The sequence below is a fragment of the Oryzias latipes genome, chromosome 7 (genome assembly GCF_002234675.1).
Source record: "Oryzias latipes chromosome 7, ASM223467v1".
Classification (NCBI taxonomy): Eukaryota; Metazoa; Chordata; class Actinopteri; order Beloniformes; family Adrianichthyidae; genus Oryzias; species Oryzias latipes.
Window position 1 is genome coordinate 10,868,489 of NC_019865.2, and position 27,885 is coordinate 10,896,373.

Sequence of the window (27,885 nt, forward strand, 5' to 3'; positions counted from 1 at the left end):
TTTACAAATAAAGATTTATGCTGTAATTGGGGACACTTTGGGGTTTATATCAATAAACATAAAAATCATAAAAATGTCTGAGTCTCTGCATTTACTGTATTTAGTTTTAAAATGCATCATTTTATGGTAATTTAAGCAGATGGAATTCCAAATCCAAGTGCTGATTAACATTATTTGCTGTCCTGACATTAAAACACTAAAAGCTTTTGAATCTTTTGTTTGCAGATCCACCTGGACAGCGTCGTTTCCAACGCTGGGTCTGCACACGTGTACTGTAAGTAACAGTTAAGTTGACTCCATATGTCTGACATGAATGGAAAAAATACTGTAACAAGTCTTTGTTGGGTTTTACAACCAAGGAAAAACATTAATATAATTGGATTAAGGAGTCACTTTTTTATTAAGGGTTGTACCAATAAAGCATATTTTCCCTGAAGAATATCTTGTGCATTTATTTTCTTTTGATCTACTCTTTCTTCTGAGATGTCTGAGTCACACAACCGCAGACTAACTCACACATGAGTTCATCACAGCCATAACCCATGCAGCTCTGTTACCAGGCTGAAACAGGAAGTGTTTGCTGTCAGGGGACAAAATCCAGGTTTGGTTTAGCAAAAACAAAAAACAAAAACACTGGGAAACACTTATTCCCAAGTTAATGCACATAAAGCAACAAAGACTGGGGGTAAAATGTCTCATTGGTTTGCATGTGTGGTGGTTAATTTACAATTGAGAGGGCTTTTAAAATCAAACATGTTTTTTTAAACATATGCACAGGATATAAGTAATTGATCCAAAACATTCTAAAGCATCAAATACTAAAATAATTTTACAAAGTAGACGGGCTTCAGTGGCCCTAAATCACAGAAGCATATTGCTGGTGAGTCAAAAGAGCTTTTGTGCTTTTCTGTCGTTATAGAACCAATACAAAGAGCCTTGCTCTGTATTGTGAGAGTGAGATGAAGGGGAATCATTTGTCACTAATTGAGATGACATTCTTAGAGTAGGACTCTTCTTTTGCCACAAGGGGGCAGCAGAACAAAACACATGCTGAGGCTGTTTTCAAGTCTGATAGAAAATATGCTAATTTAATCCATCCCATCCAAAGGGTTTTATAAACTAACAAACAGTAGTTGTCTTAATGTGATCTTTGGCTGTCATTTCAGAGAAAGTTTTATAGATGATACATGACCTTATAAGGCAGTTGTGGAATAACAAAAAACCCACCATGAACACAAAAACCGATAAAAAATTCCCATGTATGAACAGAACAAAAGCGTACATTTGCATTCCCATAAATTGGCTTCCTGCAGGCACCAAATGGTCTGAGTATTATTGTGTAAAATTCCAGTTGGGGGTTTATAGTCAGCAATTCATCCATCTTAATTGGTCAAATATGTATATAAAAAGAACAAGATCCCACATTATTATAGAAAACATAAATGTACAGCGGAGTTCATTGGTTATATCTTCCCTCAGCTCCACTGGGATTGAAAAATGTATGAAACTTTAAGAGGAAAAGGGCTTTCGGGCTCCTGATTTGTGCGCATAAATTAGAGGAAAATCTTTCTTGAGCACTTGCAGAAAACAGATGAGGAGCTATGACTGAGGATTGGACATGTTTCTAGGTGCTGCACTTAAAAAACAATTTCTGCTATTCATGTAAAAGTACTTTATAACCAACATGACAAAAAGACAAATTTCAAGTTGTTACCCATCGTATTTAAAAGACAAAAGTTTTTACAGATAAGTGTGTTGCTCTCGTTTGTGCAGAATATTGTTGAAATACCTCAATGGAACTGAGAAGAAAAAAACTACATTAAATAAAATTTAACATGAAATGTAAGATGAAGAGAGGAGATGTAAGACATGAAGAGAGGCTAAACAGCCAACAGTTGACCTAGGAAGCACTAAAAGCCTAACGTAGGCTGGCGTGCAACCTCAGAGTCAACTATTTTAAACTAGCAATGCAGGTTAAAGCTGTCAAACTGAATGGCTAAGGTGGTAAGAGGTTTTATAGAGTACTCTTATGCAAGAACTGACAGCTGTGTTTTTAGTCTAAGTAGTTCAATCACCATTTGAGGAGCAAATTTAGTGTCGAGTACTCCTGGTCTATATATAAAATGGGAGCAGTTTAAATTTCAGTTTAAAAATAAGGGACGAACGTTGTAGTGAAGCATCAGTTTGCGCTTGATGGTCTTCCTGAGGGTTACCTTATGTGAATGCATCAAGTCAGGAAGGAAAAACAAGGCTCAACTATTAGCATACTTTCAGGCTGACTTTTGGGCTCTAAATGGCATCGAGCTTTTAAAAAAAAAGCCATAAAACAGAAAGCTAATGCACACATGTCTAATATGAGATACAGACGAAGGTATTAGGACTTTTTTAAAAACAGAACTTTTATAAAGGTTTATAAGGAGAAAAAGCTAACACTTAAAAAGAAACCTGTTAAACTAAGCTAAACTAGTACATAATCACATTTTCCTGTCGCTGTGCTTTTTTGGCTTCATAGTTGGGATTACACATGGTGTCCCAGGAACAGGCTGCAATGATGTGAGTGATGAGTGTTCTGAGTACCTGGAAGCTAAAGGTCAACAGAAAATGACATGTTATCTCAGCTTGGCCCAAAGTGCACATCAGTGAGTACAGGTATGCCGAAGCAGGTAAATGCTTCCAGAGAGGTTCGCTCTTCATGAATGTGAGTGAATCTGACTTTTGTGGCATCTTCAAAAGCTGGACTATGAGTTCATGTTTACTGGTTATTGATACTTGGGAAAAGAAAAAAGGCAGCAGACTTTTTTTTTGTTCTTCAATAAATTATGTGCTTGGGATTACCCTCAGTTTTGATGCTTGTGCCTCTGACAAGAAAACATACAGTATTTTGGCTTTTTAGAGGTTCAGCATAATAAAAAGTTCACACCCTCATGAGTTTTTATGTTATTTTAAGGCCGATGCTTAAGTGAGCGCTCGAGGTCTTGATTTGAAGCCAGTGTCCAAGGTCCAAGGCATTCAGGTTAGAGGTCGAAAGCATGCTGCCTGAAGATACAAGGCCTTTCCTGGAGTTCATGCTTACACAACACCATTCTGCAAGTGGTCAGGGGCAAAGCAGCCGTTGGTCTTACAGCTGCTCTCTGCTGTCTTGGTCTGGGAAAGTTTCTGTCTGGCCTTCCAGCGCTGAGCCAACGGCTCCATGAACAGCGAGAGGGAGGAGAGTAGGTAGCAGAGCCCCGCCAGATAAAAAGAGCAGTCATATGTTTGAGTGTAGTCATACAGGAACCCTGCGAAGCAGAAACATGTTAATGGCCACTCCAATAAAAATCGTGTTTTTTAACAAGTTATTGTGGCATTTTTCTCATGATGGAGGGCATATATAAAGACAATCAATATTTAAATTGCAGTTCTGAGTATTTCTTTATTCAAATCATTGTAAATCAAGAGCAGACGTAAACAATGTCATTGGAAAAAGCGTGTAGGTGTGAAGTAGACGCAACCACGAAGAGTCACACGAGCTCTCTGCTCTGCTCTATTGAGATGCATCCACTTGCAGACAAATAGATCCATGAGCGTCTTTGTATTCCTTGTCTAAGCTGTAATCGGGCTCGAAACCGTATGGCTGATTAGCTCAAATACTGATCACAATTTTTGTTGCAGCGGTAATGTTCCTTTAGGGCTGTGAGGGGCTGTAAGCTAGGGGAAGAGTGGGTAAGCAGATGGATGACGGGAAGTGGGCGGGCTTACCCCGCACCAACAGTCACGCCCACAACTCAGATTTCAAAGAAACTACTTCCGCTCTGCAGAAACTATGTTCTGAAAAACAACAGATTTTTTTATGTAGGCTAAAAACGGCATCATCATACTTAGACTGGGAACGCTTTTACAATAGATCAAAAGATGATCTGATCTGATGAGTAAAAGGTTACTCATCATTGAACAGCCAGCTCAAGTAAATATTTGGAATCAGACTCTTAAGGATGACACAAATATTTAGACCTCGGAAACCCTCGATAGAAAGTCTTTCAAATATAAAAATGCGTTCCAGCACAGTAGATGTGCATTAAAGTCACAAGATTTAACCAATTGGACTGAGCTAGCAGAACCACACAGACACAGTATTGATTGCGCTCACAAATAAATCTGCTGATTGGTCTAACCTTTGTTTCGTAGCCCCACATAGATAACTTGGACACTCAGTGATTTGGACTCTCGTGTTTGTGTTTCTGAGACTATCACAAAATCTATGAGCTGTGCCGGGTAAACTTCAACTCATCGCCACAAAAACTCAACGAGCTGAAAAACAGTTGGCCTTACTCCAGGCGCCTCCTACAGCTGAAAGTATAGAATGAGAATATTGTTATGCCTCGTGGCCAACTGTCAGTTTCATACTTGAACAGCAGGGAGGATAAAGACAGCCCCAAGCTATTTCTGTCCCAACCTAAAAGGGCCATTAGTCATGTTTCAACCTTGAAATATATAAGCTCCTGTGAGGGAATTGCTCAACTCAGTGAGGGGAGACTAAGTCATCAGGTTCAAGGGCCCCTCACTTCAAATCGGGGCCAAATGTTTCTCATTATGGCAAGAAGGGGGGTTTTCCTAGAAGGACCCAGATATTAGAAGAAAAAAAAACATGGGCTCAGAATATGTGTTTAAAGCCATATGTAGTTCTGTGCTTACAAGACACAGTTTTAAAAGGCAGGAGATTGTTTCATAATGGAGGTGACATTCAACACAAATTATTTTTTTCAGCAGACAGAAAACACAAATACGGTAATAGTGTAGGAATATGACATAACAAAAAGCAGACACACAATATATAACTCATATCAACCCTACCTGTTATCTGATCCCAAAAGAAAAAGTTGCTGCAGAAACTTTGCTGTTACTGCAAAGGGTCTGACTTGACATGCTTACAGGTATGTAGAAATGTGACCCTGTAACCTTTGTGCAGAATTTCCTAAAAGTAAATCCAGATTTCCAGTACACACACATGCTGGCACAGGTTGTAGGTTGTTTCAGCTTTCATGCTGCAGAGTGGTTGCTTGCTCGTGACAAGCAGACACAGGTTAAGTTCACACAAAATGTGTGCCAGCAATATGGGTTTAAAAGTTACTCTTGCAGCTGTTTATCACATTTAGATCCTTTTTTGGCTGAAAATGAAGTTGCTGGATATTTTCCTAAAGATATTCTGTCATGGTTCTTAGGTATTTTTTAAGCTAAAAACAATCCTAATTTTAGTAAATTTACAAAAAGTGCCCTTAAACTAGTATAGAAAGGATACCAACAGGGGGCAGTACATCACACAGCCAGATTCATTCTATTAGCAATCCTTCGGTAAATTTTTTAAGTATGCCGTTGTATGTTGTCCATAACAAATAACACAACTTCAATGATTCATCAAGTTTCTCAACTCAATATGACGCTGGACTTTACACATTGCTTTTTAAATCAGGGAGTTTTTTACAAAGCCAGAAGTCTGCTGAAAAAATGGATTTACCAACTCAAAGCTCTAGTTTCTCTGAGTGTAGCTTTTTGATTGATTGTGTTTTTGTGCACAAAGAGCACATTAAACCCCAGTAGGTCAAAATAAACAGCCACCATGATGTCAGAAATTCCTATTCAAAAGAAACCTGGCCTTAACACCGGGAGGTAATTTTATGTAACTGCCTTATTCGGAAAGGAGCTAAAAGTATTTGTTTACGTTACAATATACTGTATGTGAGCTTTATAAACCAGAACTTATACGGGCTTAGACATTTACGGATGAATACAGGACTACTCTGTTTTTTCAGAAACAGAAAAAAATGTAGAACTGAACTTGTATGGTTTCAAAAATCTTACTTGAAGGTTTTAACTCACCTGCCAAAGGAGGACCTGTGAGGCAACCCAAGCCAACAAAGAACATGGAGAAGCCCATGGAGTTATTGAGTTTCTCTGACCCGACAAGATCAACCTGCAGGAAAAAAACACAATCCTGATGCTCTTTACTCTGTGATATTTTCATTTTTGTTAATAAAGGTCAACACTATATTTTGTTTCACAACTGATTTTGAAATAATTCTTGTTCAACTTGGTTGCTCGTAGTATTCTTTTAAGTCAATATATTTATTCAAGTGATAATTGCAAATCGATATGATCTAAAATAGTAATTACATCTATCAAATTAAGTTTTTAGCTATTAATAATTACATACCGGTACTATAAAACATTTCACCAAAGATCCCCTGGTTTAAAAGCCAACATGAAGAATCGTCTATACATGAAGTTATTATAATATGGCAGTACCTAATTTTTCCATTTTCAGTAGTAATATATTGTACAAATTTCTACTTCATTTAATTTATAGTTCATACTGCTTAAGCAGCAAATGTTGAGCATCAATTCTTATTAAAATTGTGAATAGCTTCTGAAATCACCAATGTCATGACCTGCCAGACTTTTATTTAGATTTAAAGGGTAATAGGACTGAGAGAAAATAGTGTGCTGCATTTAACATTTACAACACTATTTTGTATTTTGTAATACCACAAGAGTATAAGTTATAATAATGAAAAACAGAATAATGGACCTAAATAACCAAATCTTCACCCTGAATTTGATTTATATCATTCAAAATTTAACTTTTTGAGCTTTTAAGTGTATTATAATGTTAAATAAATAAATAAAAAACACAACCCAATGCGGCATTTTGGTGCTATCAAACATTTCTTTGCATTCCTCCAAAAACCTACAGTCTGAGCACCATCCCCTCCCAATCCACAAAATAGAGCGGCTTCTCATATTGTGAAGGAGAACAGCCCCTTTCAGTAAGAGTCTGCCCTGCCAGCCCTGCCTCCAGGCTAACACACACAGGCTAACACACGCACACACTTTCTCCCTAAGCTAGCGGTGTTTGGCAAAAATACATTCATTTTATTTTGCACAAAATGCACATCCATTTTGCAAAATTCTGATGTTTGTTTTCAGGGGTGAAACTCAGACACGCTCCCGAGGCCCGCTCTAGGTTGACGTCATTAAATGGGCGGCACCCAATACGGAGTGAAAGGCGGTGCCTCAGAGATCGAGGCGTCTTACTTCTGCGTAAATCCAAACTCAGGCCTAGAGACATATCCTGACCTTTGATACCCCATCTCTGGAAAGAGAAACCCAGTTACGTACTTCCCCATTTCAGGTTTGAGAACACGAATGTGACCTTAAGAGACTGAATACCGAATGACTTCATATGCTGCCCCACCTGTAACTGCTGCTGAGAGAAGAGCTCCACCAGCCTAAGAGAACATCTTTCAGTATATTTACATAATGTCATAAAACCATTTGTTTTTATACGGAAGAACAGTAAAATAGTGTGAAACACATTTGCCAAGATTTTTGGTGAGAAAATGAAAACGATTTTAATTACACTTCATTCATAAATGGGAGCAGTGCATATGAGATTACATAAACACTGAAAGCAGGCTGTGGCCTCCCCAGGCTCTGCGCTTCTCTTTCATTCATTGTGGTGTTTGGGACACAATCATGGGGAGGAGGGAAAATGTAATAAACTATCTTAGAAGATGGCAGGCTCTAGTTTTTGCCATCAAACAAGTCTTTGTAGATCTGTCTGGTCATGTCGCACAGAGTTTATATTTTTTTTTACACCTACCAGTACCCTTGGATTTCTACTTGTGGCCACAAGCTTTTCGTTCATACAATAATATGAATCTTTGCTCTAAGTAAAGCATATATATTTTTAATAACAGTTAAAGCTGCCTATTGAAACTGTCTTTTCCTGTGAAAAACGGAATCATCACACGCCTTCCATAATCTACCATATTCTAGTTTTGAAAAACTGTTTGATCATTGTTTAGATTAGGTTCAACGTTACCAGAACGGGAAGAAGCAACGCCATGTAACCGCCGCAGAAAATGGCGAAGAAGACAGCATAGACCATCAACAGGATGTAGGAAGTTGCCAGCGGGGAGAGCAAGTTGACCAAGCCGCAGAGTATAAGGTAGGCTTTATGGAAGTGGTATTTATGGAACAGGTTCCTGTCTGTCACCCAGCCAGAGGCCAGCTGTGCAATGGTCTCCGTGATACCTGTAACAGAGTATGAAGGTGGATCATCACAGGGATGAGAAATAAGACAAAAAACAACAACCCTAAAACTAAAGCAGGTTTATGACCAACAACCCGTGTAATTCAGTCAACCTGTTCATATCAACATTTCTTTATCCTTTTCTTGGGCACCCGTCTTGTTTCTTTGATCCTTGGTTTTGCTGGGGAACAATGACAGGGCAGAAACAGACTACTGTGCTGAGGTCAACTGGAATGTGATAGGCCATGCAGAAACTGCAGTGTTGTATTGACTGCCACAGGAATAGCTACACCAGACAGTGCTAGTCTATTGATCAATGACAAAACTGGTTCCGTGCAGATCATATTAGCCCATCCCGTGTGTAGCATCTGCAGCATCTCTCCACAAATGGTATCCAACAGAGAGTTGACACCCTGTAAGATCCTGTTGAATTTTAATATACAGTTGGCTTTTCATTTCACAGACCAATAAAAATATCACTATGTACTTACTAGGTAAATAAGGCTTCAGCTGAGCAAAACCTCATGCTATAATACACTATATCAACAAGGACTTAAAAAAACAAACTGAAGTTTCAGGAAAAAAACATGGAAAAACCAAGTCAACATGTTTTTCAGTTGCCTGTGTGCTTTTAGCCTATTTTTTACTCTTCTTCAAAACTTTATTTTAATTCATTCAAAGTTATGTAATTTACTATCCTTTGCTTTCTACAGCATTTCACTTTTTTGTGGCTTTTCCAGTATTTCTGTTGTAGATTTTCTCAAAAATTTGAAATTATTCACCTGTTTCATGATTCAATTTGAACTGACAGATAAACTGTTTTGCATTTGCCTGTAGTATGCTCTGGTATGTAGAGTTCATAGTTTACTAAGACTGAAATAGCTAAGCATGCCTGATAAAATAACCACATTTGTTTTATCTTCATCACTGTTTTGGACAATTGATGTGTTACTCTGTGGGGGGTTTCTCACACAAGCTCGGGTCCTCTACCAGAGGGTCCTGCAGTATCTTAGCTGTTCCTAGCACTGCGCTTTTCTGAACTGAGAGGTCTGAGGTTTTTCCAGGTATCTGTTGTAGCCACTCCTCCAGCTTGGGGGTTACTGCCCAGAGTGCTCCAGTTACCACGGGCACCACTGTCACCTTCACTTTCCATGCTTTCTCCAGTTCTTCTCTGAGTCCCTGGTATTTTTCTAGTTTCTCATATTTCTTCTTCCTGATGTTCCTATCGCTTGGCACTGCCACATCTACCACAACGGCTTTCCTCTGTTCTTTATCCACCACTACAATGTCTGGTTGGTTCGCCATTAACATCCAGACAGTAAGAAGGGAATGGACATATCCGGCACCAATGAACTGAGCTGCAAAGCGCGGATCAGCAAGCTGGCGACTTGTCAAAATCTGACGCACTGGAAAAAAAACAAAAGCCAGCTTTTGTGACAGTCTCATTCTCTACCACCTTTGGAGGTGTTTCCCATACCTCTGTCTCTGGTTCTATATAGCTTTTCTTTAGCGAGAGAGAGAGAGAGAGGGGGAGAGAGGGTTATTTTGTTATATGGTTATTTTATTAGGCATGCTTAGCTTTTTCAGCCTTAGTAAACTATGAACTCTACATACCAGAGTATACTATAAGCAAATGCAAAACAGTTTATGTCAGCTTTTTTTTTTCTTTTTCCAAACTGTGTGTTTGTGGACGTTTTTATTCAGAAAGGTCTAAAGGACACTGTAAGCCACATTGCATGTGCATAATTGCATCTGATGAAGGTAGGTTATGAAATTCAACTGTCTTCAATCCTTAGGGCTCTCAAAAAACAGAGAAACATGAAATTGTTCATTTTTGAACACCTCTGCTTACCTAACGGGTTTTTAAAAATCTCTCTTCGCAGAGGCTGCAAAGATGACATGAGGCAGCTGTGCAGTGTTTATGTGTCCTCCTTTTGTGATCCATGACACATCCTGGAGTGTCCTCTGCTTGCATGCAGACAAATTGTGAGTTTGTTTGTGTGTTTTAGCCTCAGCAGGTTGGTTCAGTCCTGCAGCTGTTCCTGGTCAGCATAAAACTGTTTGAATATGGCCTCTCCAAGTAGCAGCACCACAAAGAAAGTGCATCTTAGGAACTGGATCTTTCTATTTTCTTTACTGTGTCATCAGGTTAAGATGCACGACTAGATCGGATGTTTGACCTGGTTTATGCTAAAATTAACCCAATAAATCACTCCATTTTAGCATTTTTTAAAGCCTAAAGCTGGACAGATTGATTGACCATAAAAAAGGATGTTTAGTCCTACGATTAAAAGAAGGCTGTTAGGGACGCTGGTTTTCCCAGCTTCCATAAAACCACTGCTACCTTGCCTCGCCTCTTTCTTTTATGCCCACTACTACATACTGCCTCAGTCCTTTTCTATTACCCACTTTAGAGCTGGACTCAGACAAAACTTGGAGCCCCTCTTGTCTGCACGCCAGCAACTTTACTCAGCTAGCTGTTGCTTAGCGACTCCATTTAGTTCCAACATTGCTGACTGAGAGTTGACGAGCACACTGACCCGGATGACAGGGGGTTTTCCTTTTCTTATGAAAATAAATGGCAACAGTGGGTCACAAAAAGAGGGACAGTGGCACATCGGGATGGTGGCATTATAGAGAGGATGGCACCCGGGTGTTGTGCTGTCCTCTTTTTTTTTCTCATTACGAGGCACGTGAGCACAAAACGTGACACAGGAAACATCTCTAACTCAAAGGAGTCTGTCAGATTTGCCCAGTTCTGGTATTAATCAACAGAGACATCTACATATTTTATGATCTAGTTATACCAACATCTAGAATCCTGTTGAAAAAAATATTTTTTTTAAATATGTGTGCAATTTCATGCTGTGTTCTTGTAACAGCCAGCTGCTTTTTAACAAAAACACTGCAAAATGCACTATTACGACACACACCTATGAAAAAGTACAGTCATTTCAATTATTCACAAACCCTAACTGACAGGATCACGTCCACATGTGGTTGATTTTCAGAATGTTTTGACTGTATCCTGCTTTTATGCTGCGGCCTCATTAATGGCACACTAGTCAACCCACCCAGTCTGTCCAGTGGACCAAAGTTCAGCTTTTATGTAAGCACTTTCATTACATAAGACTGCAGTCTGAGAGGCTCACGAATAATTAATACCTAGAAGTTGACTGAGTACTTCCTTGCATCACTTCTACAATCCAGTCCCAGGGAAACTTGAAAGATGTTTCTTACTGTCACTGCAAAAAGTCTGGTGGAAGTCACAAAACAAACTACTAATACATTTTCTAAAGGCAATAAAAAATTATATTATATTTTATCCCCAAAAAACTTTTATGCATTAAAAATGTCTACTAAATGACTTAAATTTATATGTTCTTTTTATCATTTATTCTTAAAAATAATTTAGGTAAAAAATTATAAATTGTTTTTATGTTTAGATAATTTATATATAAAAAAAAATCTACCCCCAAAAAATAAGATTCCACAACACATTTACAAATAAACTAACGATAAACTCTAACAAATGGCTTTAACCATCAATTTCACTTTTGTGCCGCAAACCTCCTAGCTGCTGTGAAAATTATGCAATTTAAAAAATTAAAAAGTAGGGATCATTTTGTCACTGTTACTCTCAAAAAAGGGATCCATTAACATGAAAAAATATACAAAATTGAGTAGGATAGAGAAGAAGTCAGTATCACTGGTAAAAACAAGCAAATACATTTGATTTTCAGTTTGTTGGATTATCCATCTATTTGTCAAATTTCCATTTAAAACAAATTCTACTGGGTTAGGAAACAGTTTTCACATAACTAGCAATTAAAACTAAATGAAGTTGGAATTTTTATTAAGGAAAATCATGACTATTCTTATCTTAAAAACCTTAAAGAGAACCTGGTTAGTAAAGTACAAGAAAGCCCTGTATGGATTGATTGATTTAATTTGTTAATATGGCATTTTCTTATAAAAAAAAATAATCTAATTTTATTTGATCAGTTTTTAAACCCAGTGCACTTAGCACCACTTTATGGCAGCAAATGGATGGACTCCTGATCATGTGATTCGGTGAAAAATTTGGATTAGATTTTTTAAATTGATTTTGTTATTGACAAATGCATTAATACACTTGTCATTTCATTCACATGATTATAAATATATATTATACATTAAAAATAGATTTAGCAGATATTCACATGAGTCATCCAGCTTGTGTTGTTCAGCACAGTTACAGCATAAATGATGCCTCATCAAAACCGTAGATTACTGCAGCAGCAGCTTTACCAGAACACGACCTAGGTGCATACACTCACACCAAGAAAGTTTGCACCACAAGAAAATGGCCCGTCTAACATCCTAAAAGAAAAAAAAGACATAAACAAGGAGTAATTACAGTTACACGCCTCCAAACTCCTTTTATTCTACTTCAAAAAATAAAATAATGGCATTTTGCTGAGTAATGTGTAAACAGCTACTGGTTATTTTACATGTATTTTCAAGGTGTCTAAAAATCTGTAATGAATAACTAAAGCCCTAGTCACAACTGCCCTTACAGGTGGATACCTACAGAGTCTGTGGTTGAAAAAATGACCAAACCTCTCCAAGGCTCTCACGAAAAACACGGTTATAAGGTGAGCTCGTAAAGGGAAAATGTTCACGCACATTTTTCTACGGGCATGCCTGCGGGTGACAGGTCATAGCGAACACTTATTCAACATGCAGGGTAAGTACGCGTGACAGGTTTCTTTCTTTCCTTTAACCACCTCTCCCAAAAAAAAAATCTCACGCAGGGAGCCCGTTGGTGCTGGTCAAGTGGTAAGTGTGTGCACCTTAGTCACTGTCAGAAATTAGACAATCAGAAGTAGTTTGTGTTGGCATCCTATGGGTGTCCTATGGTCACTTACGTATTACGTGCATTTCCATTTGCACATGGTTAGATAGGGGCCATTACTAACGACAAGAGTGTGGTGTAAGGGCACCGTACAACAGCCATACATCATAAGTATGTAAGTATTACAAATACTTCAGGATACAATTACACACTTACCGTAGGATGTCCTTTGAGCCTCAAGGGATCTGCAAGAAACACCTGTACTCCCCTTAAAATGTGGCTGGTCACGTGTACGACCCTTCACGAAGGGGTTGACCCACAGCACCCCTACAGGTCAACCCCCTTTACAGGTGCACGTGACTAAGGCCTTAGGTATCATTTTGACACCGCATGCTTTGAAATCCTCAGTGATATCTGACATATACTCCTAAAGTATCAGTCTTCAATGTACACCTTGCAAAACTGTTTTTTCCCCCAAAACAATTTTATAGAGTACCGCTAATCATATTTAGAGATTGTATTACCTAAAGTAAGCCTTACCTGCCACAGAGATGATAAAGGAAGCATCCATGGGGTCGATTCCCAGAGTTCGAGCTCTAGCAGACAGGTGGAAATAGGGTATGAAGTACGCCAGCTGACTGAAGACCAAGGACCAAGTGTAGATGCAGAAGAACGGGTCCTTTAGTAACGAGAAGTCCAGTACTTTGACCTTTTCAGCTGTCACTTCAGTGGGTGTAACAGCATTTGCAGAAAATCCAACGCTGGTGGATCCATTGCTGCAGCCATTGAGTTCTGATGGAGTCTCTGGAGTTGTAGGTTTGTCCTCATGGAGGGACTCATTGCCTTGAATACCATTAAAAACCAGTCCAGTCATTTCTGAATTCACTGCCTGCTCCTTTAGTCCTGAATTAAATTCCATCCCATTCTTCTCAGTGTCTCTTTGAGGTGAGGGAGAGGATGGGAGAGAGTCTGATTTGGAAATGCCATTGGATAGATGAGCAGAACCACTTAGGCAGCTCTTGGAGCATTCTTTTTCCACTGAGCTTTTCAGGGAAACAGCAGGGCTCTTTTGGGATGGTAAAGAGGTAGTATTTGAAACCGGAGGTTTCACATTGATGGGTCGCAGAAGCATCCCAGAGGCCACGAGGTTCAGCATGAGACCACCAAGAATTAACATTGCCCCTATATGGTTAAGAAGGAAAGCTCAAGACATTACATAATACTAGCTCTTGTAGTAAAAAGAGTTACTCAGTTACTCGTAAAGAGATTTTTCTTTACCCACCTTGCCATGCATACTGGTCCAGAAGCAGCTGAGTGAATGGAGCAAGAGCAAATGTCAAGCCCATCCCTGAGCGCCCAATAGCATATGCTGTGGCCAACCTCTTTCGGAAGTACAGTGCTGTTACTACAGAGAAGGCTTGGTACAACAGGGCAAAGCCAATTCCTAAAGGGAATAAAAAGAAGGTAATCCTGATTAAACCCAGGATCAACATGCCTGACAAGATCATTGACATCAGTGACAAAAAATAAATGGGTGTTTTCAAGTTTCAAATCAAGTTTGCAATTCAACTCACCTACTATCAATCCCATGCTAATGTAGAGATATACCACACTACTGGCAAAAATACTTATGAGAAATCCTGCGCTAACCAGGACAGCTCCAGATATTGATGTCACTCTGGTCCCCAGCTTTGCACAGGCTATGGAGGCGATTGGTGCTGCAGAGGGGAAAGAAGTTACACACAGATGGTTCTCACACAATGAGTGATCATTATACATAACAGGCATGTAATCAGTTGTCTGCTGTCTCAAATATTCAAAATTAATCAGATTCGATATAAACTTGCTTTGTGACAGAGAAATATAGATCTTCCTGCTGCACACAGACCTCCTGACAGACGCAGACTAGACATGATGGAACCGATCCAGCTAATGCTTTCCGCTGAGCCTCCAAACTCATCTTGGAATGCCACAAAGAAGATCCCAAAGCTCTTTAGCGTGCCCATCACCAGGACATTCACCTGTACATCCACACATAAATTCATACACATTTAATGAGGAGGAAAGAAGGTGCTTGTTGTTTTACCAGTATAGCACAGTAAGGCTTTAGATGTATTTACTTATATTCAATAATAACAGGTGTACCTCTGTGTTTACAGTATATAATGTGCTTCCATGACATATCATTGGATAAATGTGGGGAAAGCCATACGAATGACAATAAGAAGAGAAGAATCATAAAAACCGAGATGCACATACTAGAAAACAGTGAAGCACAACCATCCAGCCCCAACCTCCATCCGGGGGGTCCTCATATTGCACTGCCTTCTCTTTCTCCTTCTTTGAGGTCATGGCATCTTTCCTGAACAGATTCATGGCAGTCTATGTTTTACTTGGAGACATAAAAAAAAGAGACAAATACTTTATTATTTTTAATGCAGGTTCAAATAACTCAATTTTCATGGAAAACAATTGAGGACATGGTCAAAAGTGCCAGTTTAAGCCCAAATGTAATAAATGTATTTCATGTTTTTGTGAGGCATTTAAAAAAAAACACTTCTGGACAGCTTAAAGTGGCCAACATTTGAAAATAGCAAATAATCAATCAATAAAAACCCATTTAAAACAATTAAAAAAAAAAAACAATTTAAATATTAATATATTTTTCCATCAATACAGTTAAATAAAGTGAATAGTAAGGGTACAATGAGTTACAATGTGGAGTATTTAGATGATGAGTCACAGAGCTCTGTAACAGTTAAACCAAACATGGTTATTTTTTCACCTCTGCGCCCTTTCTGCAGAGACCCCTCCTGACAAAATGTCAAAGCTGGATTCCAATTAAACTGTTTCAGAGAAAGAGCACTAATTTGATCGAGCAAACTAAAAGTCTGCTGCCAATTTTAACCTTTTTCTGATGATTTACTGGATTAACAATGGAGTTATTCAGTTCGGTAAAGCAAAACTAATTGTCCAGAGAAACAAACATAATCATTGATGCTCAGTCACTTCTAAACAGTTTAACATCAAATGTAGAAACAGGATGATTTTTTTTTTACATGTGAAAGGTAAAAACTGGGTAAGACCTAATTAAGCTCACATTGTCTTGATTTCAGGCCAAAAAGCATTCTTGTCTCTCTTGTTAACCCTTGTGCTATCCTATGGGGTCCAGATGACCCGATCCTTACATTGACGTGTTCTCCCTACCATTACAAATGTGGATAAAGGTGAAGAGGATTTCATGTAATCCATGGACACCACTGAAGATCACAAATCATTGGGGAAAAAAAGGTTTGGCGCACTGTCTTGTGGGGTCTAGATGACCCCACTCCCAATGTTAAAGTGCCTAGGATAGCACAAGGGTTAAACATTGCTACCCAAACCAGCATTTACCAACTCTACAATGATTGAAATTATCTATTTGCTTTGTCTTTTTGTAACTACATGTTGCTCTAATGTAAAAGTACAATAGAGTTTAAAAATGATCAATGATCCAGGTTGTGATTTCTTTGATTTTCGCTTAATAGCGTTTGGCTGCATTATAGTAAGAACATTTTTTTCCGCAGTTTGACGTCAAATGTTTTTCAAGATTTTTTTTAACATCAAAAGAACAGAGAGGACGGTGGGTGGTGTCTGATCAGACCACTGTTGTAAACCAATCAGAGGACAGTTCTTTTTGTGAAATCTGGCCTAGAAGCTGTGTTCACAGTACATTACATTCATACAGTAGGTTTCTGCAGCGCTCAGAATGCCCAATGCTGGTAAATGCACCAAAGAAGAAAAGGAACGCTCAAGGCAGTCATTAAAAAAAGGGATTGGTTAAGAGTTGTTTTCTCATTAATTATGACTTTAATTTCTGTGCAGGTGTTTATCTTGACTGAAGCTTCTTCCAAAAAAGTTTAAGCAGATCTAAAGTGTTAAGTAAAAATAACAACAAAACTCGACACAATTACTTTTTTTACACTTGTCAAACTTGTGAATTACTTTTAACAAAAAATTACATCCAGAAAGTATCAAAACGTTTGACATTGAAAATACTCAGAATAAAGCTAAATTGAAATATGTACATTTAAATAAATGAAGGCTTGCTTTTCTGTATAGAAACACATGACAGCCTGGTGGATGTAGGCCAGAGAGAACATAAATCCTCTCAAAATTACATATTAAGGTGTGAAATAAAAATGAAAGCAAGAATGTATCATATTTTATTATTTCTTACCTTTAAAAATAAACATTCTCCTTTTTTGTTGCTACTGCAGCAGTTTTACTCTATAGAAAACTGGGCTAATGTGCTTGTAAAGCTCATAACTGACTAAAACCTAAAAGTCTTAAGAAATCCTTGACTGTGGGATTGAGAACAAATCTTACTTATTTTTTATGAATGGGAGCCTAAGAGGTGCATTTCAGTTTGGTTTTACAGTCATGTGCTGCATGAGTGTCACAGACATGACTGCAAAATTTGACCACACTGCAATAGTTTGTTTACATTTCCTGGGACTTTGTTCTTATCCTACATGTTGGATTCCCCCTTAGAGAATGTCCACACACTGTGGAGCCAAGCTTTGAAACTAGCCAGACGTAGGAGTCCACATATGACCCCAACATCAGATCAACCTTTCCTGGGCTGATAAACATCTGCTGATTCATCAGATTTGCGCAAACTATGACAAAGAAGAGCTTAAACATGTCATGGCCTCCAGTCAACACAAAGATTCATGCACAGTACCTTCCTTTAGTGCCATTTCCTCATTAAAAATACATTACAAATAAATATAAAAGGACAATGTGCCAAAAATAAGTGAAGCAAGTGTGGCTTATTTTTATTAATTACCCTGAGTGAGAATAGATGAAAGACCTAGATGATCTAACCCAGAGAAAACTTACCTACATATCAAAACCAAATGCATTTGGCATAAAAAAAGTTGGTTGGGTATTTCATGTGAAGAATCACAAATATTGATCAGAGCAGATGCTATGTGACATCGTCCTGCCATGCTATCACATCATGGCACATTGCAGTGAGACTTATTCACAGTGAATTAACAAAGTTCGAATGCCAAATTCTTTGGCATCTGGAAACTTTATGCCTTAGTCAAAACTCCCCAAACGGGTGGATATGGGCTGCCTGTGGGTGAAGTTGGTTTGTGTGAGGATCCTACGGAGTTCCAAAAGGCACTTACATATCACCTGAACATTTCACCTCACCAATGATTAGAATGTGGCACCAAATAACAGCATCACCCCTACGTCACAAGTGGATGTAGCTTATGTTATTGTTAAAAATACTTCACGATACACTTACTCATTGAACAACAATGGCACGTTCCATTTTCATGACTTCCCAAAAGGTGCCCGCAAGAGGTTCAAGGTAACAGCAAGACACACTTGTGCTCACCTTAAGATCCAGCCCCCCTCTCTACGACCCTCAACGGTTCCGGGAAACCCAAAATTAAAACCCAAGAATTTTTTCTTTTTTAGAAAGACAGAGAGTTCCTACTCCACATGCCTGTGGCATAACTATTTCAAGACCTGCAGTAGGCGTCACAATTGAAATGAGTTTATGTTGTGGATGTAGATTTTTCTTTTTTTTGGTGACAAGATTCATACTGTATTTACAACATCTATGTTTTTTTTCTAATTTAAAACATTGGATGACTTAGACGTTTTTGTCGCATATTTCTATTTAAAAGACAAAAAACCGGTCACTCCTGTTTTAAAGTGCAGTTTGCCAATCATAGTTTACCGCCTGAAAATCAAACATAAAAGGAGCATCAATGAAAAACGCTGAAACAGAAAGCAAGCTTGTAACTTTTTGCCAGCATGTGTAACTTTAAAGTGAAGTGAGTTAAACCTATTAAGGAGTATTTACATACAGTCTCTGCACCTGACCGTGCTGCAGCGCGTGGGGAGCATTAACCTCATCTCAGATGCTTGAGAGCAAAATCACTTAGAAGAATGTAATACATGTAGCACTGCTGTGGTCACAGACCAGCATCACTACTTCAGCTTGACATTTATAAAAAGCCAGAGACCAGATGCGACAGACAGCATGAGTGGATCAAACCTAGATAGAATTGGGCCAGTGTACTGCACCTGTAGTTCCATGAAGGTGGTCATGGTACAAATTGTCCCGAGAGAACTTAAGGACAAGTTTAATGGTCTGAGATTTACACAGTCAGAGTGATGACTTGTATTTTAAAGCCTCATAATTACAAGGACAAGAGGAATTTCTTACTGAAACTTACTGAAAATATAAAATATTTCCTGCAAGTTGAGTTTTGTATGTAGTTATTTATTTGTTTTCAAGAAAATCATATCCGATGCTGACCCACATTTCATCAGCAGCCCAATAAATTAAAAAGTAGACCCCTGCAGATATTTTTGTCTTCGCCATTTGAAGACCTGATTTATGGGTACTTCAAGCAGTGTGTTTACACTGAGCAAACTGGAAACAGACGCCTTAAAGGTACAGTGAGGGGTTTTCTTGCTGGTTTGCAGCAACTTCAGGTAATTCTAAAACATTTTATGTGTTTAGTAATTAGACGATTTATCTTTTTGTACGGTATCTAAAGGAAAAAAAGGATGTTTATGCAGTTTCAAGGTTAAGTATCTTACCTTAATGTTGGGTTAAAAATGGGGGCTAGCTTGTAGTTGGTTGGAAAACAATCATTCACAAAAAAAGTACAAATTAAATAAAACAGCAAACTTTGAATTACTTGTGAAGGTTGTTTTAAAAATGTTAAACCGTTTATTTTTCAAAAACTTCAAATGTGTGTTGCTATGGTGATTGTGGATGTATGCAACAGAGCACTGTTATGGAGCTGTTAAAGCAAAATCTGACCTAGTGAGAAAAGGATAAGATATTTTTTCTTAACAATTTTCTTAACTCCCATGTTTATATGTCCAACTTTACACCATTGATAAACACAGGTACAGCCTGGTGTTAACATATTTTGTAGTATATTTCCTTTTCTTTTGTTCTATTCGTGACAAATGATAAAGATAAGGTTTTTGTTTCCTTTTGCTAATTTTATTTTAGTAGAACTCATAGTTGTGCTATATTAAAGGCTTTTTTAATTGCTAGGTGGGTGGACCTATGGGTGGATTTCATACAACCCTCACTTTACTTTCTTCCTAATGCTGCGTTCACACCAAATGCAATTCATGCTTCAAATTTGTGTCAGCCACCTCTAGTTGGATGTATTTGCTTCTCAATCCTTGTCCAAATCTGTGTTTATAAATTTGACACCCCAGGTGCGTGTGGGACGAGCTACCGCCAAGTGTTGTAGCCTGATTGCTAAATTTAGTGGTGTCTGTTTATATGTAATTTCCAATACATGGAAGACACCTGAGAGATCGGATATATTTATTTAAAAAAGTTCTACAAAAGCATTGGTAATTGTGTCTCCATGTTTGGGATCATGAGATCATTCAGAAACTCTCCAGGTACAGTGAAGCTTCACTCATGCTGCAGGAGCTGCATCCCTGTGACCAAGTTTGACGGCTTGCTGTCCCGCATTAGTCCGAGGGGGGAAAAAATCAAAAGAAGAATACAATATTCTCATATCATATCGTAAAGTTCAGGAGCAGAAAGATCAGATTCTCCCCATGTTGGAATTGGATTCCATGCGCTGACCGCGTCACTGAACATGCCACAGGCCCAAAGCTGAGTCCCTAATGGGTTTTCGCCAACATTCAGATTGTTTAAAATCTGGACACACTGCCCTGCGATGCCCAAATCATGCCGGGATGCTCAAACTGTCGGAGTTTGGCAAAAACTCTTTCCTTTTATATGCACAACATGCATTTCCATCTTTGCAGAAGTTCGGATGTTGTTTGTTTTCATGGGTGAAACACAGACATGATGTCAAGGCCGGCTCTAGGATGACGCCATGAAATGGGCGGCACCCACAGGGAGCCGAAAGCCAGTGCCTCCAAGATTGAGTCGTCCTAATTTTAGGTAGGAAATGAACTGCACAAATAGGTCATATTTCATTCAAAGATCGTTCTTTGATATGCCAAAGGTAACATTTTATCATATACATGGTACGATTTTTGTTTTGCAGAAACTAATCAGTCGTAGACAACTTCACAAGGTTTCCTTGAAATTTGATGCCCTCATTTAAGTTTGTGCCTTACATCAAAAAGTTTAAAAAACACAAAAGAATGTTACCATTCGAAGATCGATCTGCAACCAAAGAATACACGATTTTTGTTATCTACGTTTTCTTTTTTATCTTTAAAGAGTTTAGAAATCCCTATTGCCACATTCTTTCTCTATTTCCTCACTAAATAACACAACCAAAAATCCAAACTAAAAAATACCAGAGGGTAGCAGAATGCCAGTGCATGGCGTCTGCAAGCAAAGTAGCGCCCAAGAATCGGGCATGTCCCATTGGATGAGGTCAGCAGCTCACGCTCACCATTTCACTTCAACCAGAACACCTCAGACTGCCAGCACAATTCAGATTCCCGTTATCCCAGCTATGGCATGTCATGGGGAGGACAGGAGAATATTCACCTCACCTCACCTTGAACGTAAAAAATACAAAACACATGATTGTGAATTATGGGAGAACCAAGAATGAACCAAACAGATGTTTCCATCCTGACAAAAGGTGAGGGCGCTTGAAGTGGTGGAGGGCTTTACAGACATGGATGTTTTTCTGGGATCCTTTATAGGATGATACAGATGATAAAGTGCAGTATGTCTGGCAGGATTAGAAGAATGGACAATTTTCTTGGCATGAGACAGTTCTTCAGGACAACTGGATTCTCAAAGGTTGCTCTAGAAGACGTTTTCCCGCTAATATAAGAGTTGTTTCTTCAGTTTTAACTGTTGATGGGGAATTTGGTGCTGACTGCATCATGTGACATAAAACGTTTTATACAAGATGTTGCCAAACAGGCCCCACGGCTCTACTTCTTGGATCTCTTCCAACTGCTAGTACATGCACTTGTGTCGGGTAGCGACAGTTCAATGTGAGCACCATATACTAAAATGCGTTCAAGAATGCCCGTTTAGGACGCTCTTGAACGTGCATCACATGCCCGGTGTTGTACGTAGCATGAGTCTGAGGGAGTCTTCTGTACACTTGAATGTTGGATCCCTGCCTTCCTTGATATGAAAAGAGCAGTCCAAGACAGCTAAATAATGGTCCTTGGCATTTTCCCATTTTAAATAGTCATTTTCCACTTCACTGGTAAGATGAGTGAAAAGACAATCCCCATCCGTCCAATCTATCTATCCATTCATTCAATTTCCAAACCTGCTTAAACCTTTTTTGGGTCACCAGATTGCTGGAGCCCATCTCAGCCAGTGTTGGGGAAAGGCATGGTTTACACACTGGATGGTTTGTAAGGCCATAACAGGGCCACATAGAGACATACAACTACACACATTCACACCTATGGAACAATTTAGATTTACCAATCAGCCTAAGAAGCGTGTATTTGGAATGTGAAAGAAAGTGCCCAGAGAAAACCCTTGTATGCATGAGGAAAAAAATGCAAATTCCAATCAGAAAGGAACGGAAAGGAAAAAATGCCCATTTTCCATTTTACCGCATTACAAGCAACAAGTATCATACTAATCAAGATGCTGCAAAAACCTAAACACATTGTTTTACTCTCTACAACCAAACCCTGCAAAATGCATATTCTGTAGTATAATAAAGGTCTTAGAGCTACAGCATTAGTAGTAGCGGGGTTTCAAGGGAGCCCAAACCGACAGTCCAAACAGGAGTTGCAAAGCTGAAAGTCAAAGTTTTAACATCAACATTATCCTATCTTGAAATGCTCACATGCACTGTAGGTTAACATGATTACGCAGTCTGTTAAAAACAAAAATCTGCGCGTCTACCCATTAAAGCAGCGTCATTTATGAACAAGTTAAACATGACGTGGTTCAAACTGGTTCTGCTCAGTCTGTGTGCCAACCGCACCCCACAAAATATATACCGTTTTTTCCATGTAGCATTTAAACATGTTTGGTGTGTCTGAAAGCCATTGGACATTGATTTATCTGTAAAACCCGGATTCCCCAGATCCCAACACTTAAAACAGCTCTGCATTTCTAAATCCTGAACTTAAAGCTGACAGCGCAAGCAGACAAAGTGCAGCTGCATGATGCAACACTTACGGATATTAGCTCAAGTTTTACTGTATGTAAATGTCCTGATCCAAGTCCAAAGATTTTTGGTCAGGCCCTGACGTTGGTATGTCATGTGGGGTAAAACACCAACATCCCAGAGCCAACATAGTGTATAACCTACTCAGGCTGATACAGAGCAGTCATCACAGAGTTCATTTTAGGTATAGTTATTGATGCCTTGAAAAGTTCATTTACTTTTGCTGAAAAGTATGCCAACAGAGTTCCAGCATACTGGAAACAAAAAAAGCTGGGATTACCCACTGGATGCTTTTCCACACTTATTGACACACTTTATTGTCAGTGTTGCAACCCAGTTTTTGCAGAAAGAATCCTGCAGTCAAAAGGCTCCTGAAAACATCTGCAAGTGCTCACCTGTATTTCTGTGTAACATTTTAGGATCACAACCTACACTTAAACACATCATATGCTGTCAAACATGCTCAAGAATGCAGCCATATTTGTGGCATGTAATGCAACAGGACACTTCTGAAATGGTAGAAAACTGGGGCCCTAGTCGTCACTTTGAAAAGTTTACAAAGCAGTCAGTCGGAAAATTCCACAGAACCTCTTACAGCTGTCCTTGGTATGGAATTTGCTCTCTGAGCATCCTTATTTTATCAACATATCCTATTGTATGCTAAGATAGTAGTTAGCCAATGTGTCTGCTCAATGTGCATGCGAATTCTGTGACCCCGGAATTGATTCATGGATGCTTCAGTTGGAGAAAAACTGAAAAAGTTCTCCTGCAGCTCTTCTTATTAATGTTGTTATTTTCATGTGTTCTTATAAACAAAAATATGGTCAACAGAATTCACACATTTGTGAGAATGAATCTTATAAATAAGGTTTTTATATCAAAAACACTGGAGCTACAGTATAAAAATGATCAAAAAAGAGCATTAAAAAAGGTTGTTACTTCTTTTTGATCCCCAGTGGTTTGAATATTTTGACTTGTAGGACTAGTTATCAAACTCAGACTTTCAGGGACAAGGGAGGCATTTGAAGCCACGTGAACTCAATAAATTAGTGGGTTTATTTAAAATGTATTCTGGTAAATCCTGTTGGGTGCCAGCACTTTTTGGGTGTGAGAGAGCAAGTAAATACCTGCGTTGCTGTCTTCTGTAGTGTGCTTGTAGGCACTGCAGGTCAAGGCAATACTCACAACACCTATGTTCTCTCTGTCATTCTCAGACTGCATGAAGGACACTTAGCATTATAACAGTATCCAGATGCACACCTGCAACAAAAAGAAGAAAACAGTGAGGAGAAAAAAATATTTTGGATCAAAAAGAGTGTTCGAAAGCAGTGCTTCTCAATTACTTTTAGCAAGGCCCCCTTAGGAAAGAAAAAATGCCCCCCCACACACACTCCTACTCGCCACGGTGACAACATATTAGGTTAGTATCTATAGAAATTGTGTAAGTACACCTAAAATTTTATCTTTTAACATTAACAAAAGAAAAAAATATATAAATCCACTTTCAACAAATATTACATTTATTTTACCACACAGAAACTGTTGTTGTCTAAAACAGAAAAGAAGGTTAAAGTGCCTGAAATAAAAAAATCTGTGATTCCTTATTTAAACTAGAAACATTTCGACCAACTGAACCATTTGATGCTGAGAACAATAATTGTCAATAAATAATATTAAATGTAAATTAATGTGAAACATGAACACAGCAGCACCAATATATTTAACGTTTTTCGTCTGAAGAAATAGGTAAAAAAAACATTGTGCTGATTTTTTTTCTAAATGATGGATTCTTTATTTATGATCTTTAAAAGTGCAGCTGTTTTCCTGCATTACCTGCTGTCTTTTTGTCAAATACTACACCAACTACAACAGGAAGCAGGAGCGCGCAGCTGCAGGGACGGCAGTTCACAGTTTCAGGCTGTTACAAACTCTGTCATATAACAGATAATAGGAAACCATAAGTGGTGCACATTTTTTCCAAGCACTGAGCCGCTGTCACCGCCCCCCTTTTGCGCCTCGAGCAATTGTGCGTGTTATCTGTAGCTAAAACCGCCACTACTGCGCGCCCCTGCTGGCATCGCATCAGAGGCGCGCCCCACTATTTGAGAAGCACTGTTCTAAACCATGTTCTGATTTTACAGTTTTAGCCCAGAAGAACGATGCAAACCTTCCTTACAAACCTGGTCAAACCCCTTGAAACAAATGCAAATATCAGTTCTGGCAACTAAATCAGACAAATAAGTCTTACAGTCTTCATTGGATCTTGCAGGAACAAAAACCTTCAAACATTCTCATCCCAGGGGGAAAAATATAATGTAAAACCAAAGCACCTTCTCATAACAGGCAAGTTCGGAAAACAAGCAGTAATAAAGTTAGCAAGATCTTCCTCCACAAACCTTTCTGAAGTGAAGAAACAATCCAAACTACACTCAACCTTTTTGGTGGGAACTGCTGTTCTCCTTTCTCACTCAAGAACTGACACTGCAGGCTCAGGGATTAGTTTAAACATATCATAATATGTCGTGTGACACTTGCAGAGAAACTCCCATATCTTGAAGAGAATGTTGTGGCCTAACTGTAAACTTAAATTCTGCACAATCCTGTCTTCACACCTGAACAACACAATCACCTCAACTGTCAGAGGCTTGCTAGGCCTAAGAGGCTCAGATAAATCAATATCCCAATAAAGTTACTTACTCTAGAAGTGGTTCAAACCAAAAATCACAGTTCCATAAAAGCAGTATTTAGATTTGGCGTAAGTGACATGTAATTTCACTGTGAATTAACAATATTCATGGTTATTTTCAAATAACTTTAAGTCGTAACCTCGTTGTCTCTGCTTTTCTAACAACTCCAGTGATTAAGAAAACTCCAAGCTGTCATCTTTGAAAGAAAGCTGCCTGTCTACTTCCTAGAGCCCAGAGAAAATCTATGCATGATCCCAGGGGCATTGTGAGATTATGCAGTGAAAGCATCATGTTTAACTGTAAGCTTCTGGCTAAGTCCTCAGGGAACGTACATAAAACCGCATTATTGTGGAAGACAACATAGTGGTCTGAACACTGCAGCCAAGTCAGCTTTCATGATATGAATGTGATTGTATTTTCCAAGAGTCAGCATTAGGGTAACAATATAAAAAGAGTTGTATTCAAATTAAAACAGAACTCCCTCTATACTGTTATTTTTCATCTAGCAAATAAATATAACAAATGAAAAAGAAATCAAGCTAACAATGGCTCTAATGTATTCACTATCTGAATTTTTTAGCATTGACAGAGAAAATCTAATTAAGATAAATGTTGATGGCAGACCCAAAATTGGTCTAAACTCAGAGACCTCACAGGCCGTTTTTTTCCAGATTAGTTGCGCAACACCTCAGTTGCATATTTAAGATATCAATCTAACACTGCGCTGTTTGTCAAATGTGCTCTCTAAAATCACCAGCACACTTTGATAGTTCACATAAAGTCTATGAAAATATCTTTTTATTTAAAATGCTAATAAAAACAACCTTTGTATGGACTGTTAGTGTTGTTAAGCGCGATTATATGCTCCTGAGACCTGGTCTTGGCGTGGGGTGCATGTTTTATTTCTATAAGGTATTTGTCTCCATATGTGCACATGGGGGCTTTGAATTTAATGCACTTTAAAATATTTAAATGAGGAATACACTGTTCATCTATATTTTGCTTTAAACTTTTAAATGAATGAGTTTGTTGCTCATATATTAAAAACTATTTTTTTATTATTTGCAACATTAATTCTAGTAAATTGCAATTTATTTTTGTTTCGTTAAGCCACGTTGACAGTTTAGTGACACTTTAAAAATAGTCTAAATTCAGTTATAGTAAGAGTTTGAAAGTAAGACAGTTCCCTGATTTCCTGTTTTATTAACAAAGCCACAAACGTGCCATGCATCCTTGATTGTGTTGTATATGGATGAGGTAGTTTATTTACAAAGACACAAAAAAGTGTCTCTGATAAACATTTTTGGTCGAGGCATATGTCTGCAACAGCGCACTAGCCACTAAATAACAACGTAACATAAAAAAGTAGCATCTCTTTTACGCAATTACCGTAACAACGTTTGGAAAACGCACCAAAATACTTTTAAAAATCCTCTTTTCCTCCAATGGAAAATCAATTATCTATTATTTCACTTGAAAGCCATGTTGGACACCTTGTTCAAATGAAAAAAGAGGCGTTGTTCAGGCAGATGCACAGTCCTGACAGGCTGTCACAATAAGATGTTATGATATGCTGCAAGAATAAATACATTCTGTTTTAAATAAAGAACAAAAGAAAAGAAAAACACAGCAATAAAAAAGTTTTAAACGCTAATGAAATCAACTAAAAACTTTACGCACACACAACCTGATGTTTGAACAGTTTGTTCTTAAAACTTTCGCCTCCAATAGCAGTGAGACATGAGTGAAAAGTCTGCAACAGCAGCGCCACATACCTGAAGTTATTGTCGTCTTGGTCCTGCTTCTGACCTCATTTGAATCATGAGTTCAACCTAAAGGGAATTGTGGGCTTTTCTCGCCACGGCGCTGTGCGTCTCTGCAAGACATGTGCAAAAAGCGGGGAGGGAAAGTGGCAGAAGCTGCAGCAGAGCCCAGTTCTCCTGGGATGACTGTGCCATAACTTTGCCTCTATGCGCGGCTGCCGCTGGACTGCATCTCAAATCCCAGCCTCAGCATCGCGACAGTGGCCAACAGCCGCAGAGCGCAAAGCCTGCGCTCTTAACCGAGGGGTCACGTGACCAAGACGCACAGGCGAGCCCCATCTGAGGGTGCGGGTTGGGGGGTGGCGCTCTGCAGTTACAGCATCCATGGCTGTTCACTTGC

General features: G+C 38.7%; 1 protein-coding gene across 4 annotated transcripts; it reads right to left on the reverse strand.

Moving 5' to 3' along the window:
* Positions 1 to 373: 373 nt before the first annotated feature.
* On the reverse strand, positions 374 to 27,772 carry slc16a4 (solute carrier family 16 member 4). Of its 4 annotated transcripts, none has more exons than XM_011477026.3 (10): positions 27,498 to 27,772; positions 24,163 to 24,295; positions 15,165 to 15,267; positions 14,794 to 14,926; positions 14,480 to 14,623; positions 14,188 to 14,349; positions 13,446 to 14,087; positions 7,859 to 8,070; positions 5,854 to 5,947; positions 374 to 3,278 (listed from the first exon to the last, which is right to left on the reverse strand). In XM_011477026.3, the coding sequence occupies exons 3-10, from the start codon at positions 15,255 to 15,257 to the stop codon at positions 3,070 to 3,072; spliced, it is 1,689 nt and encodes a 562-aa protein (XP_011475328.1). In that variant the 5' UTR covers positions 15,258 to 15,267; positions 24,163 to 24,295; positions 27,498 to 27,772; the 3' UTR covers positions 374 to 3,069. The 4 variants fall into 4 exon arrangements, with proteins under 4 accessions (XP_011475328.1, XP_004070456.1, XP_011475327.1 ...); XM_004070408.4 differs by having other exon boundaries at positions 15,165 to 15,297; XM_011477025.3 differs by lacking the exon at positions 24,163 to 24,295 and having other exon boundaries at positions 15,165 to 15,297.
* Between the last annotated feature and the right edge of the window lie 113 nt (positions 27,773 to 27,885).

What these genes read in the sequence shown, in the direction of transcription:
- slc16a4 (XM_011477025.3), bottom strand. Translation starts at nt 15,281, where the DNA reads ATGAATCTGTTCAGGAAAGATGCCATGACCTCAAAGAAGGAGAAAGAG. An exon ending in TTGTGCTTCACTGTTTTCTA is followed by an intron (nt 14,927 to 15,164) that starts GTATGTGCATCT and finishes GTGGATGTACAG; the next exon opens with GTGAATGTCCTGGTGATGGG. An exon ending in TAGTCTGCGTCTGTCAGGAG is followed by an intron (nt 14,624 to 14,793) that starts GTCTGTGTGCAG and finishes TCCCCTCTGCAG; the next exon opens with CACCAATCGCCTCCATAGCC.